At 28.5% G+C, this 14,516-nt stretch overlaps 2 protein-coding genes across 4 annotated transcripts; one reads left to right on the forward strand and one right to left on the reverse strand.

Moving 5' to 3' along the window:
- Positions 1-1,323: 1,323 nt before the first annotated feature.
- Sam-S (S-adenosylmethionine Synthetase) lies at positions 1,324-8,330 on the forward strand. Of its 3 annotated transcripts, XR_016176416.1 has the most exons (10): positions 1,325-2,076; positions 2,877-2,954; positions 3,044-3,166; positions 4,453-4,565; positions 5,548-5,691; positions 5,921-6,139; positions 6,241-6,423; positions 6,511-6,644; positions 6,888-7,088; positions 7,135-8,330. XR_016176416.1 is itself a non-coding variant. In XM_015326152.2 (9 exons), the coding sequence occupies exons 1-9, from the start codon at positions 1,962-1,964 to the stop codon at positions 6,991-6,993; spliced, it is 1,215 nt and encodes a 404-aa protein (XP_015181638.1). In that variant the 5' UTR covers positions 1,324-1,961; the 3' UTR covers positions 6,994-8,330. The 3 variants fall into 3 exon arrangements, 2 of the variants coding, with proteins under 2 accessions (XP_015181638.1, XP_015181637.1); XM_015326152.2 differs by lacking the exon at positions 4,453-4,565 and adding an exon at positions 3,704-3,816 and having other exon boundaries at positions 1,324-2,076; positions 6,888-8,330; XM_015326151.2 differs by having other exon boundaries at positions 6,888-8,330.
- On the reverse strand, positions 7,097-13,823 carry LOC107069099 (uncharacterized). The gene is made up of 5 exons (XM_015326080.2): positions 12,535-13,823; positions 11,267-11,597; positions 10,912-11,184; positions 10,642-10,824; positions 7,097-10,553 (listed from the first exon to the last, which is right to left on the reverse strand). The coding sequence occupies exons 1-5, from the start codon at positions 12,697-12,699 to the stop codon at positions 10,063-10,065; spliced, it is 1,443 nt and encodes a 480-aa protein (XP_015181566.2). The 5' UTR covers positions 12,700-13,823; the 3' UTR covers positions 7,097-10,062.
- Between the last annotated feature and the right edge of the window lie 693 nt (positions 13,824-14,516).

Consider the following 14,516-nt stretch of genomic DNA (forward strand, 5'->3'; position numbering starts at 1 on the left):
TTACTGTTAATGTGTGTGTGTGCGCGCGTATCTATGTGCAATTGTTATGAATTTAAAAAATATAATTGTTGGCACATTAATTTCATCATTTAATAATCAAGCAATAAATGGAACAGATGCCAATGCAACGTTCGGAATAATTCCAATCATTAGAAAAATTCATTTTTCTTATACTCATTTTGGTTTTCTAACCTTGAAGTTTATCTTCTTTAGTTTCTTTTAAAGATTATTTTTGTATGTCATAAGGTTTTCAGTTATTTTATACGAGTTACTAACAATAAGTATTACAGTTTAATACCCGTTGCATTAGTTATCGGAGAAAGAACCTTATATACAAAAATTATTAAATTCATTTAAAAATTATTAAATTATTAAATTCGTGAATAATTAATTTTTCATTTTTGTGATTGCCACTTGTTATATAAATTTTCGAAATTGAAAAATCATCAATAAATGAATATTTTTAAATAATATCTTATAATTTATATGCACAAACGTACAGAAATATGCACAACCATGAACTTTAAATGTCTAAGCAATTTATAAATTTATTCTTATTTCTGTTAAAATATAATAGTTGCATGTGTTATGTCAAAGAATATGAATCTAACTTATTGTTATTGTCACGCATTGTAAAAGAGTATTGCCAATTTACAGAAGACAGTTAAAAAAAATCGAATTTAAATTTAGTACGTCCGAAGCAAAGATCGAATACACAACTTTGAAACGATAACGCGATAACACGAATATGAAATGTATTTACCGTATTATTATTACAATTGTGACGGTCGTTAAACATAAAAATCATTACAAAGCATGAAATAAGAAGATATAAGGTTCTTGCAAATAAAATCATCAATCGTAAAATAAAATTTTATAATTATGTCACATTTCTATAATAATTATCGAAATTTCAAATAATAGTTAAAATAGAACGTGTTAAATAAGCAAATTAGAATATTGCATCATGCGACTAAAAATGACTATTACTTTTTAGAAAAACAACGATGTAGAATTGAGAAAAAAAGCAATTAACGATTTAAAAATATTCGATAAAGTTTAAAAAATAATTATAGATAATAATAATAACAATAATAATAATCTTTCAACAATGTATGGAAAAATATCAATAAATAATAATATGCAAAGTCATTATTATCGAGAAATAAAACTAAGAATAAGAGTGATATAGAAGAACGATAAAATTTCATTGGTAATAAAAACAAATTTCGCGCCAATCTTCGTATCCCGGGAGACGGAATACCACGTGATCCGAAGTTAACCGATATTGGAGCCGACGAACGTAGGTTATAAATAACGGGCGCCAGTGTGAGGGGAGCCTCTTTTACTGCCCATACGTTCACTCGGTGCATTCGCCCGTCTGACCATTACGTCGTGCGCTGTGCTTCTGTTGAGTTCGTTTCGCGCTTTTAAGGAGAAATATCATAGAAAAGAAACAAAAAAGAAAGAAAGAAAAAAGAGAAAAAGAAAAGAAGCAATCAAGCAAAAAAAGAAAGAAAAAAAGAGAAAAATTCGGCGTGTATTAAACGATACCCTCCGAACAAAATTCGAACACGTTACTCCAATCCTAATTCCACGAATTTACCTATTTAAGACTGCTACACGACAAAGAAGGAAAAGAATCGGGAACGGACGGCCTTAAAACGTGTGCTGAGAAACCATTAGGGCTACGAAGTAAGAGGAGAAGAGAGAATAAGAAGAAGAAGAAGAAGAACAAAAAGAGGTAAAGGAGAGAGAGAGAGAGAGAAAGAAAGAAAGAAAGAAAGAAAAAGATAGAAAAAAACCGAATAGAATAGAAAGAGACCGAAAGATAGAGGAAATCTCTAGACCAACACACAAATCAGAAACATAGAGAGAAAGAGAGAGTGTGTGTGTTTGTAAAATAAACGAAAAGAAAGGATTAAAGTAAACGGCAAAGACGTCGTCGAAAAAAAAGAAAAATGCCGGAAACCGCGCACCACATGAATGGATACGCGAACGGGCACACACCGCCCGAACTTCAGCAGGATACTAGTTTTTTATTCACCTCTGAGTCGGTTGGTGAAGGACATCCAGGTAAACTCTAAATTCAATCTTATTTATTAGATCTAATCTTAAGTACTAGTTTATTCATTCGAAACGATTAAAAAGCGCATCATTTTGTATCTCTTTCTACATGTTCGTTATACGCTCATCTTTCTTCTTCTCTCCTACTTCTTGTATGAGAAAAGAGAAAGAGAGAGAAAGGAAGAGGTGCTCAACTTTGATCGCGTGTTGTATGCCGCCATGAAAGTTTTTGGTAATCGAGAAGCAAACGATATAATGTATGTTCACCATTGTCCCGCGTGCGCACGCTTCTCTAATTTTTTTCTTCTTTTTTTCTTCTTTTCTCCATCTTTCTCTTTTTTCTAGCAACCCTTTCTCACCCCTTCCCCTTTTCTTCTTCTACTTATTTAAAACTTCGATTGTTAAGTAACAATGTACGTTGGATTTACTTAATACTTTATCTTAGAATGCTCTGGAATATCCAATGAAATGAATTTCGAGGTTAAGCGAGCACGTTGTCGACGATATTTAGCAATTCTTAGCAAGAGGATGTTAATATCGTACGATGTTCATTATCATTCAAACATTTTGATTAACAATTTGATTGTATACATCATGTATGTTTATATTTATTTTATATGATTTTATTTCAAATATTAACAAATATTTTAATTTATATTTTTTTATGTCTTATTTCTTTTTTTTCTAGATCATTCACTTTTTTATCAAACTTTTTCAAATGAAGAAAACAGTGGCTACAAAATGATTAAAAAGTGGATACAAATTCAATTATTATATATCTCTTATTGTTATGATTACATTTGTTGTAGATAAAATGTGTGACCAAATAAGTGATGCCATTCTGGATGCACATTTGAAACAAGATCCTGATGCCAAAGTTGCCTGTGGTAAAAAATTTTTCTTTCTATTTTGCATAATTTTTTTCCAATCTTAATCTTAATTTAAATATTCTATTTATTTAATATATATTTTACAGAAACAGTCACCAAAACAGGAATGATACTACTTTGCGGAGAGATAACATCTAAAGCGGTGGTAGATTACCAAAAGATTGTTCGTGAGACCGTTAATCATATCGGTTATGATGACTCTTCGAAAGGTAAAATAATTTTCTATAGAGATATGAATTAAAGCAAGCGTTTCTTTTGATACTATTTGTTTTCTATTTTGGATAATATTCATGCTACGTTATATTTCTGAAATATTAACTATACGGTAACAATAATATCATTGAAAGAAAAGAAAAAAAGTAAGAAAAAGACATTAACCGAAATATATGCATGGCCACCCATGACCGAATTTGACTTCAATTGCCCTCAATTCATATTGTTCATAGCTAAATTTATGAATACACGGTCGAATCATGGCACGATAGCTGCAAGCACCAAACATCAAAATACTTATTGCATTATTTTGAAAGATTTGTCATTTATACGAATATTATATAAAATATATATATCTAAGATATGCTTTACGCTACATATGTCATTTATATATAATAAGATGTTGGACTTGGAAAATTTCCATGACTCGATCGATGAGAGGTACGTTTAAATGTCGCATTCATTATCATACGGAAGAATATTAAGACGAATGCATAAGAATATGTAACGTAAGCGTATCATGGTCGTGGCAGGATTCGACTGGCGTACGTTGAACCTTTTGGTGGCACTAGAACAACAATCTCCAAATATCGCTGATGGTGTTCATGTGGACAGGGAAGAGATGGACTTGGGTGCTGGCGATCAGGTACATTATCGATTCTCAGCCCGTGCCACAGAGCAGCCAAATAATTATTTAACATCAACGATCTTCCCTGTTCTTTTCTTTAATTTTATATAAATCTTCCTTTTCCTCTTAAATAAATCTGCAGGTATTAACACGCATTCACATATGTGCCTATGTGTATATGCGTTTTAATTAAAATGACTTGAACTACCTTAGGATAATATATACACATTTATATTCCTCAAAATTTAAACTCACATCATTTTCATTAATTAAAAAATATAAATTATCCGAACAATACATAGGGGATTTAGATAGATATTAATAATTAGAGAATATATATATATATATATATATTATTATTATTATTATTATTATATATATATATATATATATATATATATATATATCGTTAACATTTAAGTCATATGTTTACGCTGTTTTATGTATATTAAATTATATCTCAATTAAGTCAGATGACAAAATATAATTTAAAAACACACACATAATTATTTTAATTTAGGAAACATGAGCTGTGTATTTTTAATATTACACATGGGATAACAGGATTTAAAAAAAGAAATATCAACATAAGCTGTCAATGTTATTGTATACGGAATGATGATCATTTTTATCTCATACCCATCATTTCTACAGGTTTTGACTACAAGCTGTGCAGTGTTCTTTTGGCTCTTGATGCTCAGTCACCAAATATAGCCGCGGGCGTTCATGAAAATCGTAGCGATGAGGAAGTAGGAGCAGGAGACCAGGTCAATTAGCGCTCTTTCGTTTATTTCAGCTATTCTGTTCTCCTCCTCTCTTGTGTATATATATATATATATATATATATGTATAATATAAATAATTTATTTTTCTCTGTTATTAACAATCTTACTGTAATTCTCTATTAGTATCTCTTTGCTACAGTAGTGTTAATAGTTATTTTTCTACGCTTTTCTTTAGATACACGTTTTTACATATTTAACTTTTTCTTTGTTTAGAACTGTAGGCTTAAAAAACCTATGCTTTTGAACAAGTAGTTACATCTTTTTATAATTTAATTAATTGTGCTTTTTATGCTACGTACAAAAAAAAGATACTTTTTTTGTTAATTAATTTTATTCCTTTTGTCGATATTTTTTTTTTTTTTACTAAATTTATTTAGAAGCCAATTTTGCAATATTTCCTGTATTTATTTCTTCTTTGACAAATCAGTAGTATAGCAGTGATATAACAACGCTATCAAATTTCATATCTTCATTTCCGATGCCTAGATAATACATCTTAATTTTTTTTTCATTTTCACTCACTTGATTTATAGGTGCACAAGTGTACATTGTAGAAATCCATATCAAAATATCATTTTGTACATTTTCTTTATTTTCACATATCATTTTTATATTAATAACTAAATCATTTATATACTTTAAAAAACCCCAAACTTTAATCTCGAAATATTATACTGCTCTGTGTAGCACCTTTTATTTTGCATGCATAATGTAACACCTTTTTATTATTTTTATTATTTATTTTATTAATACTCTGTCTTTTTTATTTATTTATATTTATTATACTTTTAGTATTTATCTCTAAGTATGCATTATAAAAGAAAGAAATATGCTTAACTTTTTATGTTTTATGAGTTAGTAAAATACTTGTACCTCGTTGCTATCAAATATTGTTTTTATTTGCTTTTAAATTTATTTTTTTAATATAAATTTCAATGGTATTAATTGTAATTTTTACTATCAGGGCCTGATGTTCGGCTATGCAACAGATGAAACTGACGAGTGTATGCCATTGACAGTTGTATTAGCACACAAATTAAATCAAAAGATAGCAGAGTTAAGACGAAGCGGAGAACTATGGTGGGCAAGACCAGACTCTAAAACACAAGTTTGTATTTGTTTTTCTTTTTCATTTATACATAGATAATTTTATTTATAAGAGATTATTCAATGATGTTTTTTTAATTGTATTTGCTACTCTTGAGTGCCATGATGAGAACACATTTCTGAGAATAATCTATCGTAAAATGTATTATTTAATATAAACCAGAAATTATGGTTGTCGTCTCAATACAACAGAAATTATAAATATTTAAACTGATTTTCTTCTTATTAAGGTCACATGCGAATACATCATGGATCATGGAGCTTGCGTCCCAATAAGAGTTCACACAGTTGTCGTATCCTTGCAACACAGTGAAAAAATTGGCTTGGATGAATTACGTAAAGCTGTTATGGAGAAAGTTATAAAAGAAGTTATTCCAGCAAGGTATCTAGATGATAGAACAGTTTTCCATGTCAATCCTTGTGGACTTTTTATTATCGGTGGACCACAGGTAAAATCTATATTTTGCCAATAATATATATATAAATACAAAGTATTTCAGTTTTAGATGTATATATATATATATATATAATCGTAAATTAATTTTTATAGAGCGACGCTGGTCTTACTGGTCGTAAAATAATTGTAGACACTTATGGTGGATGGGGAGCTCACGGAGGTGGAGCATTTTCTGGGAAAGACTTCACTAAAGTTGATAGATCAGCTGCATATGCTGCAAGATGGGTTGCTAAATCTCTTGTTAAAGCAGGTCTTTGCAGACGCTGTCTTGTACAGGTAAAATCATTGAATTATTTGAAATAGTATTTTTCTTATTTAATTTTTAATTGTTAAGTTAGTTTATATTTATTTATTTCATTTTAGGTTTCCTATGCAATCGGTGTAGCCGAACCCCTTTCTATCACAGTCTTTGACTATGGTACTTCAAAATTATCACAGAATGAACTATTAGGAATAGTTAATAAAAATTTTGACTTACGACCAGGAAAAATTGTTAAGTAAGTATATTTCTATTCTCGTTTCATTAATATTGACATTATTTCATATTTAATATATTTTATGTCTCAATTTAGACAATATTAAATAATGTTTACTTCCTTCTTAAAGGAGATATCTTTTTAAATATAATATTGCATTTTATATTAAATTCATATATACAAAATTTGTGAACAAGATATTATATTAAAAAAACAAAATAATTTCAAATATAAAATACATAATGCTTAACATTTTTTTTACAGAGAGTTAAATCTTCGTAATCCTATTTATCAACAGACCAGTACGTACGGTCATTTTGGTCGTGATGGGTTTACATGGGAACAACCAAAAATTTTGAACCTCGATTGATGAGAGGATGCATACTAAATCATTAGACGTTACTCATTTAGAGCGTCTTAATAATTAACTTGTCCTCTTTCCCTTACTCCGTGCCTGTCTTATTTTCTCTCTCTCTCTCTCTCTCTCTCTCTCTCTCTCTCTCTCTCTCTCTCTCTCTCTCTCTCTCTCTCCTTCTCTCACTCCTCTCACTCCTTTCGTATCCATGAAGCGAAATCTTTTATCTCATCGAAATTAATTCAAAATATTTGAATCTACATTCGCCACATGTTTATTCGGTTTTATTCTTAATTTATTTGATTATTTTATATTACTTAATTCTTATTTTTTTTTCTTCTTTTAAATTTTCAAATTTAATAATATAAAACGCGGGGGAGACCAGTAATTTGTCATCTACATTAGACTCTTAATACGCCATGGAATATGTCGTGTCTATAATCATGACAGACATAGTACAAACTTCGTGCATAATCCGATACACTGGCGTGAACGGTCCTTTGCTCCTCCTTTTTAATTCCTCTTGAATCTAATAGCAGACATTATACGTCGTAAAGATTTGACGGAAACTAGTTTTATATATATATATAAAATTAGAGAAGAAAAAAAAGAAAAGAATACAAAGAAGTAAGGAAAATTTATGAACTAATAAGTATTTACCAAAACAATGGAAAAAAGACAGAAAAAAGTTTTATTCTTTCAATAATTGGGTAACAATACGAATTTTTCATGTTAAAATTATATGAGTTTTTTGTTTTTCATATAATTTTTACATAAATCTATATATATATATGTATATATACATATATATATAATATATTGATTTAATAATTATTTCACATATATTATTGACTGTGACATATGTCTCGTGAATTTTATGTAGCCACATCATGTAGATAGTAATCACATTAGTAAATAATTATCGAATAATAGTAATAATAATGATAATCTGGTTTTATCGAGAACAAAAAATGATTCTCATAATAATTCTGAATCTGAATTAAGGGCAGAGATAATCTAATAATACGATTTTATTAACTTATGAATAGAAAGATCTTTCAACATAGATTTGTTGTTAAGTTCGACATGATGAGAGAAATTTATTCAATTTTTTAAATATAAAAAGAATGATTGATATATGGTAGTTTCAATTATAATTTTAAACAATGACAAAAGTATGTGTAAAAGGAAAAAAATTAATCGAAAAAACTTTGCACGTTTCCTTGATCTGATAATATATATATATATTTATCAACATTGGCAATGTAATTAAAGATGCACAAAAAAAGTGATCATAATATACATGAATTATAATTAAATAAATTTTTTTAATAAACGGTCAAAAAACTTTTCTTCCGCTTTTGTTCTTCCTTTTGTTTTTTTCTGCTTTGTTCTCTTTTTCTCATTTATTTATTTATCTAATTTCTTTTTTCTAACAATTTCACTTCACTCGATCAGAATATATATATATATATATATATATAAGTATATATATGTATAACGTGTGGTCTATTATTAAATGATATAGCAGCATTATAGAATGAAATATATTTATCTATTCAATATATAATAGCGTTTTCATAGCGCAATTTGTGAAAATACTATAAATCTAGTTAAGCTACTTTGTACGATATTTGAATAGTAATAATGAGAATACCGAGCTCTGTCATATGTACTTGACATATTATTATTATTATTATTATTATTATTATTATTATTATTATTATAAATCGTAACGAATATTAGGAATATTCTTCATCTATAATATACATTGCATAATGATTCTTTATTTATTCTTTCTCTACTGCCGTTTAAAAGTAATAGTGTTGCAGTGTACTTAACAATACACATTGAGCGTTTTATTTTTCTTTTAAATGAAATTTTTAAATGATCTTAATAATAATAATAGTAATAATAATGTACATTAAATGAACAATATTTGCAAAAAATAATACATAGTATACCAATAATCGTAACTGTGTGTACTTTTTATGAAATGTTGAACGTAACATTCGAATAATAATATAATAAAATTTTAACATTTATTATTCGCTCGATGCAAGTACACTTCAAATTGCTATCGCTTTATTAGAAGAATTATGCGTTACAGATAGAATTATAAATATCATACAATATCGAGTAGTCGATAAATTTTTCCATAATCTTTCTTACACCATCAAACTACTAACGATATAATATTACACAGAATTAAAAAACGAGTATATATATCAAATTAAATTTGCAAACATGACTATATTATACCCCATGAAAAAAAACATTTCACAAATAGATAATTATATATATCTACGTATTATAGAATGTTATATAAGTTTTGCATTTTATAAAGTTAAATAGCATTGCCAAGAAAGAAAAAAATGTGTCTATCTAACGTTTAGCGAGTAAAAATAATTATGATTGTGTACATAAATTTCATCCTGTATTTAATAATAAAGTTATCATACGAATTTAGTAAATGTATATGCATATCAAACATCGTATATATAATCTTTGAATCTTATCATATTAAAGATGAACGACATTTACATCAGGTAAAAAAATCATTATTTTCCATCAATATATTGTATATTTATAGATATATACATAGAATATATATTTAATAGTGTATATAGTACATAAGGTCTTTATGAATATTATACATTGAAAAGTCTAATTTGATTTTTCCTTTTTAAAAATTTTTCTATTTAAAAAAATATTTTAATTTAACTTTACAGTTGGCAAAAAAAAAACTTACTTAATTTTAAATTATAAGTGATGCAATACATATGTTAATCCCAAAAAACTCTATATTCGCTACAATTTTGTTCAAAAGTAGTACATATGCTATAACGTAATCGTTAATTTCTTTTTTTCTATACACTTATTTAAGGAATAATTGAAAGATAATAGTAAAAATAATTGTTAAATACAATTAATCAAATGAATAATAAAAAAAAGGTTTAATATACCTTTCTGTGATATACAAAGTTTCTGTGGGTCAGTTGTATATGTATTACAATAATTTAAATGTTAATTAATAAATCTCATATGTATATGATAATAGTTAATAGTGATTTTCATTTGTAACTATAAAAGTTCGAATATTTTTTTCTTTTTATAAAAGATGTACAACTGGACCCAAAGAAGTAAAATTCTTCTTTTTTTGTTTACTGGAAATAAAACGCAACGTTGATATTCATTTAACATTAATTCGATGTAATCTTTTTTAGGTGCATGAATTTGACTGTGCCTTAATAGTGAACTTTTATCGGTAAAAGTTTTTTCACATTCGACGCACTTGTACGTTCTACCAGTATGTGTAACTAAATGCCTACTAAGTCCAGATGCATGACAAAAAGCTTTAGGACATAATTGACAATGATGAAGTTGTATATCATTTGGATCCAACTTTTGATGTCGACGCATGTGTACTTTCAGTGCTTCGCGTTGGGTAAAGCTCTTGTCACAATGTTGACATTGGAATGGTTTTTGTCCAGAATGAGTCATTAAATGACGTAGTAATATTTCTTTCTGAGCGAACGCACGATGACATATATTGCAACCAAATGGTTTTTCACCTGAAAATAATACAAAATTTAAAAATTCATCAAGTCTTATAATATTAAAAGAAAAAATATAACAGATATTTATTATATTAAAACTAACCCGTATGCGTGCGTTCGTGTCTTACTAATGCTGATCTCGTAGGGAACCATTTTTCACAAGCTTGACAGGTAAATCCTCTTTGAGTAGAATGAACAGATTGATGGCTTTTTAACATAATTCTTCTATTAAATGCTTTTGGACACTTATCACATTTAAATATTTTTATCTCTGCGCTTGCATCAACTATAAAGAATAAGATAATCGTATTAGTTATTTTTTTCGTTTACTCTTATTCAATAGTCAAAATACTTCGTTATGTAATCTATGTACCTATTGTATCACCTATCGGTTGCAATTTCAATGACTCTCCTTGACCAGAACTGTTACTAGTCAACTCCATCATGTAAACATTTTTATGATCAGCATTAGCGATAGCTCTTTGTACTTCTTCAGCTTCATCTTCAGATTCTTGTTCTTGTTTAATCCTAGTTGTACGTATCGTACATCGAGCTTTCGCTGTTCTTTCTTCAGCTGGCACTAATGTAATACTTTCTGGATCTTCCGACATAGGTTCTTCCATTTCTGTATTTTCAGAATTCATACCTAAAATTTTTTCCCAAAATGAATGAAATGTAATACATTCTAATTATCTAAATATTAGTTTTCTACAATAATCATCACATACCTAAAATATATCCACCAATTAATTCTTCTTCAGTAACTTCAATAGGATCTCCATCAGCTTGGCCTCCACTTCCCTTGGTCGATACTAAATCAGCTAACAATTGTTTAACTTGTTTAGATTTTCCACTACCCGATGCTTCTTTCAAACCATCCGTATTGCATTCTTGATTGTCCGTCTCTTCATCTTGCTCTGAATATTTGCGTATCATCTTTATATGTGACCTAAGTTTAACGTCTACCGCTTCACATTTCTTTTTAAATTGATACGACTTTTCCAGCTGATATTTGCATGGATAACAAATTTTATTTGGTAGGCCATCTTCCTCGTAAACCTAATCATATAAAATATATAAACACATTTTCTTTTTATTGTAATACAATCAATTTAAATATATAGAATAATAAAATTAATGTTATCGAAATGTTTCAACATCGTTAAAAAGAAAAACAAAAATGTTTGTTAATGTAATGAGACAATGAGACTGTTAGAAATTAAAAGGATAGGATTGCATAATGATTAGAGAATAATTATGCCCCAAAAGTCGATTATATTTGATAATTATGTTGGAAAACATGATAATCAACTTTATAATAGAATTGCATGGTGAGAACAAAGAGAGAAAGAGAAAGGTAAATGTCTATTGAAGATTGAACGTTGCAGATTTCTATAAATTCAAAAGGTAAAGATGGTATTATTACATTTTGTAGAGTAGTGCACTCTCTCTCATTCTAGATCCCTGTAAAACGAAGGGAGCGCGAGATATGGAGAGTTACGAAGTCGATAACTCGGTAAGGCCGGTAGTTACTGTGAAAGCATCATACATATATATGTAACACGTCACACATACAGAGAAACGCATCTATGAATTTAAATGCTGGTTTCCGAACGGAGAATAGAGGGTTACGTGAAATTGTAAAGGAAAGAGAATGAAAAAGAGAAAGGGGGGAGAGAGAGAGAGATAGATAAAAGAAAAAGCGAAACATAAATACATATACATATATATGTACATATGCGTATTTAATACATATATATACAACACATATCATATATATATATATATATTTATATACATGGATAGGAATAATCAAGCGGAAAGATAAAATAGATTCCTATTTTTCATAAACGACCCATCTCGAGTTAAAATACAAAAATATAGAAAAGAGACTATTTTTAATGCCATTAAATAATATATAATATATATATTCATTTGTTTATTTATTTATTTTTTTTGTCACTTCTTGCGCGTCAACAAATGGACGCTTACTTACTTCCAAATCGATGCATGCCATGATTCTAAGTGGCAACGGTATAGTCTCGTCATCAAATATCGGCACCATCTCTTCTTCCTTTGCCAAGCACAGTCGGCACAGCTCGTTCACATGAATAATAACGTTGCTTGGGCCGTCGCCCTTTTTTCTACTATACGTTTTCATTATTGTTAGAAAGTAGTATGTATTTCTTCCTGTTCTTCTTCTCCTTCTTCTCCTTCTTCTTTTCGGACTTCTTGTTGTTCTAGTTCCTTCTTGTTGTTTAAAAAATGAGTGAAATTAATGTGTATTATTGTGTGTGTAACAATAATATTCAATATCTTCTTGGCGTCCCTCACGGATCTTTCGTGCGTAACTATTTATCACGGAAAATATTAGGAGCTCTCCCTTGACAAAAGATCAGACGTACTCGGTCACTCACAACGGGATCTATAATGGCTGCGGCGTACCGTCATACAAGGTTTCTCGACCAATGAGCGCTTAACATGGCGTTGCGATCGCATCTTCTTCTTTCCATGTTCGACGTGGATGATGACAACGACGACGAACACAACGACAACGACAATAGCAAATTTCCGTCGTTATTTCTTCAATTAAAAAACTAACGCGTATAAGGAAATAATATAATATATGTATCAATTTATTTTTAAATCATAGAGGAATATACGATACGATAATACACAAGTGATATCTCATTTTTTGAAGAGAATTACAAATAGAAAATATACGACAACCCGCGTAGGGAATCCATTTTGAGAAAACACATCTTGTTCCTGCATCGCGAGTCGGTAAGGGCGGTAACTTTTATTGATCTATTCTTTTACGTTCTTCTCTACGGCGGGAAACCTCTACCATTCGTTTACTTTTTCTTTTTTACTTGGTTTCTTTTATTTTTTACTTTTTTCTTTTCGTACTAGGAGGGTAAGAATTTTTTCAACAGACCCGTTTCTCAGTATTTTACTTACACTCAATTCGACTCATTCCTTGGACAAAAATAAATTGGAAAACAAGAAATATATAAGAAACTAACAAGCCAAAAAAAGGAAAGAATATAAATATAATGCTTGAGATAATTTTTTAATGGTTTTATTAGAAATAATAAATATTTGATTGTACGATAAAGGATATTTTGTAAGATGAACACGAATAATATCGACAGGTTTGTTTGTGAACGAACTGTTAGAATGTTTTAGTTCCTATGTCCTGATCGTCGATATAGCCGTAATTCGCAGGTTATGGTACAACGCGTGATATATCAAATGCCATTCGATTATCGAAAGTACGGTGTACAACTTTGGAATATGATGACATAGAAATCGATTAACGTTCGTTTGTTACTCTTTCGGTAAGAATAATTTCTTTTGTAAATACATATCATTTATTTTTTGAAATTTATCGTACCATTAATTCGCATAAAAATTAATATTTCAAATAAATTATGAATATTATAATAGAATCGATTATTAGTAAAGATTCATATTCATTAAGTAAAATATCAACATTTTGCTTATAGACTTAATCAAAATTATAATAAATTTATTATAAATGCTGAGTTTAAATGAATTATTTATTTATTATTTACTATATATCTATTTATAAGTATATATAACATAATTAGTATAACATAATAATAAATTGATAATTAATTTATTCTCAGGCCCTATTTCGTGCCAATATTTTGTTACGTTCCTATTTGTTTTGATTTAACATCAATTATAAGAGTTTATTACATTACCGACATTATATACACTCACAATATATAATACATTAAATTTATATTTAAATAATCATTATTATGTTAAAGAACAAAAAGGATAACAACATAAATAAGAGTACTTTAATAAAAATATATTAAATGCTTATTATATCTTTCTTTTTCGTTTTGTTAATTATGATAAGAAGAATGTAAAAAATGGTCTCAATAATCTGTAAAGATAATTTTGTAAACGTGGACTACAAATAATATCGCCATCTAACGATGA

Source organism: Polistes dominula, unplaced genomic scaffold (assembly GCF_049000335.1).
Source record: "Polistes dominula isolate Pdom_NZ unplaced genomic scaffold, Pdom_raw_medaka contig_73, whole genome shotgun sequence".
NCBI lineage: Eukaryota > Metazoa > Arthropoda > Insecta > Hymenoptera > Vespidae > Polistes > Polistes dominula.

What these genes read in the sequence shown, in the direction of transcription:
- Sam-S (XM_015326152.2), top strand. Translation starts at nt 1,962, where the DNA reads ATGCCGGAAACCGCGCACCACATGAATGGATACGCGAACGGGCACACA. An exon ending in GCAGACGCTGTCTTGTACAG is followed by an intron (nt 6,424 to 6,510) that starts GTAAAATCATTG and finishes ATTTCATTTTAG; the next exon opens with GTTTCCTATGCAATCGGTGT. An exon ending in CGACCAGGAAAAATTGTTAA is followed by an intron (nt 6,645 to 6,887) that starts GTAAGTATATTT and finishes TTTTTTTTACAG; the next exon opens with AGAGTTAAATCTTCGTAATC.
- LOC107069099 (XM_015326080.2), bottom strand. Translation starts at nt 12,699, where the DNA reads ATGAAAACGTATAGTAGAAAAAAGGGCGACGGCCCAAGCAACGTTATT. An exon ending in AATTGGTGGATATATTTTAG is followed by an intron (nt 11,185 to 11,266) that starts GTATGTGATGAT and finishes AAAAAATTTTAG; the next exon opens with GTATGAATTCTGAAAATACA. An exon ending in ACCGATAGGTGATACAATAG is followed by an intron (nt 10,825 to 10,911) that starts GTACATAGATTA and finishes TATTCTTTATAG; the next exon opens with TTGATGCAAGCGCAGAGATA.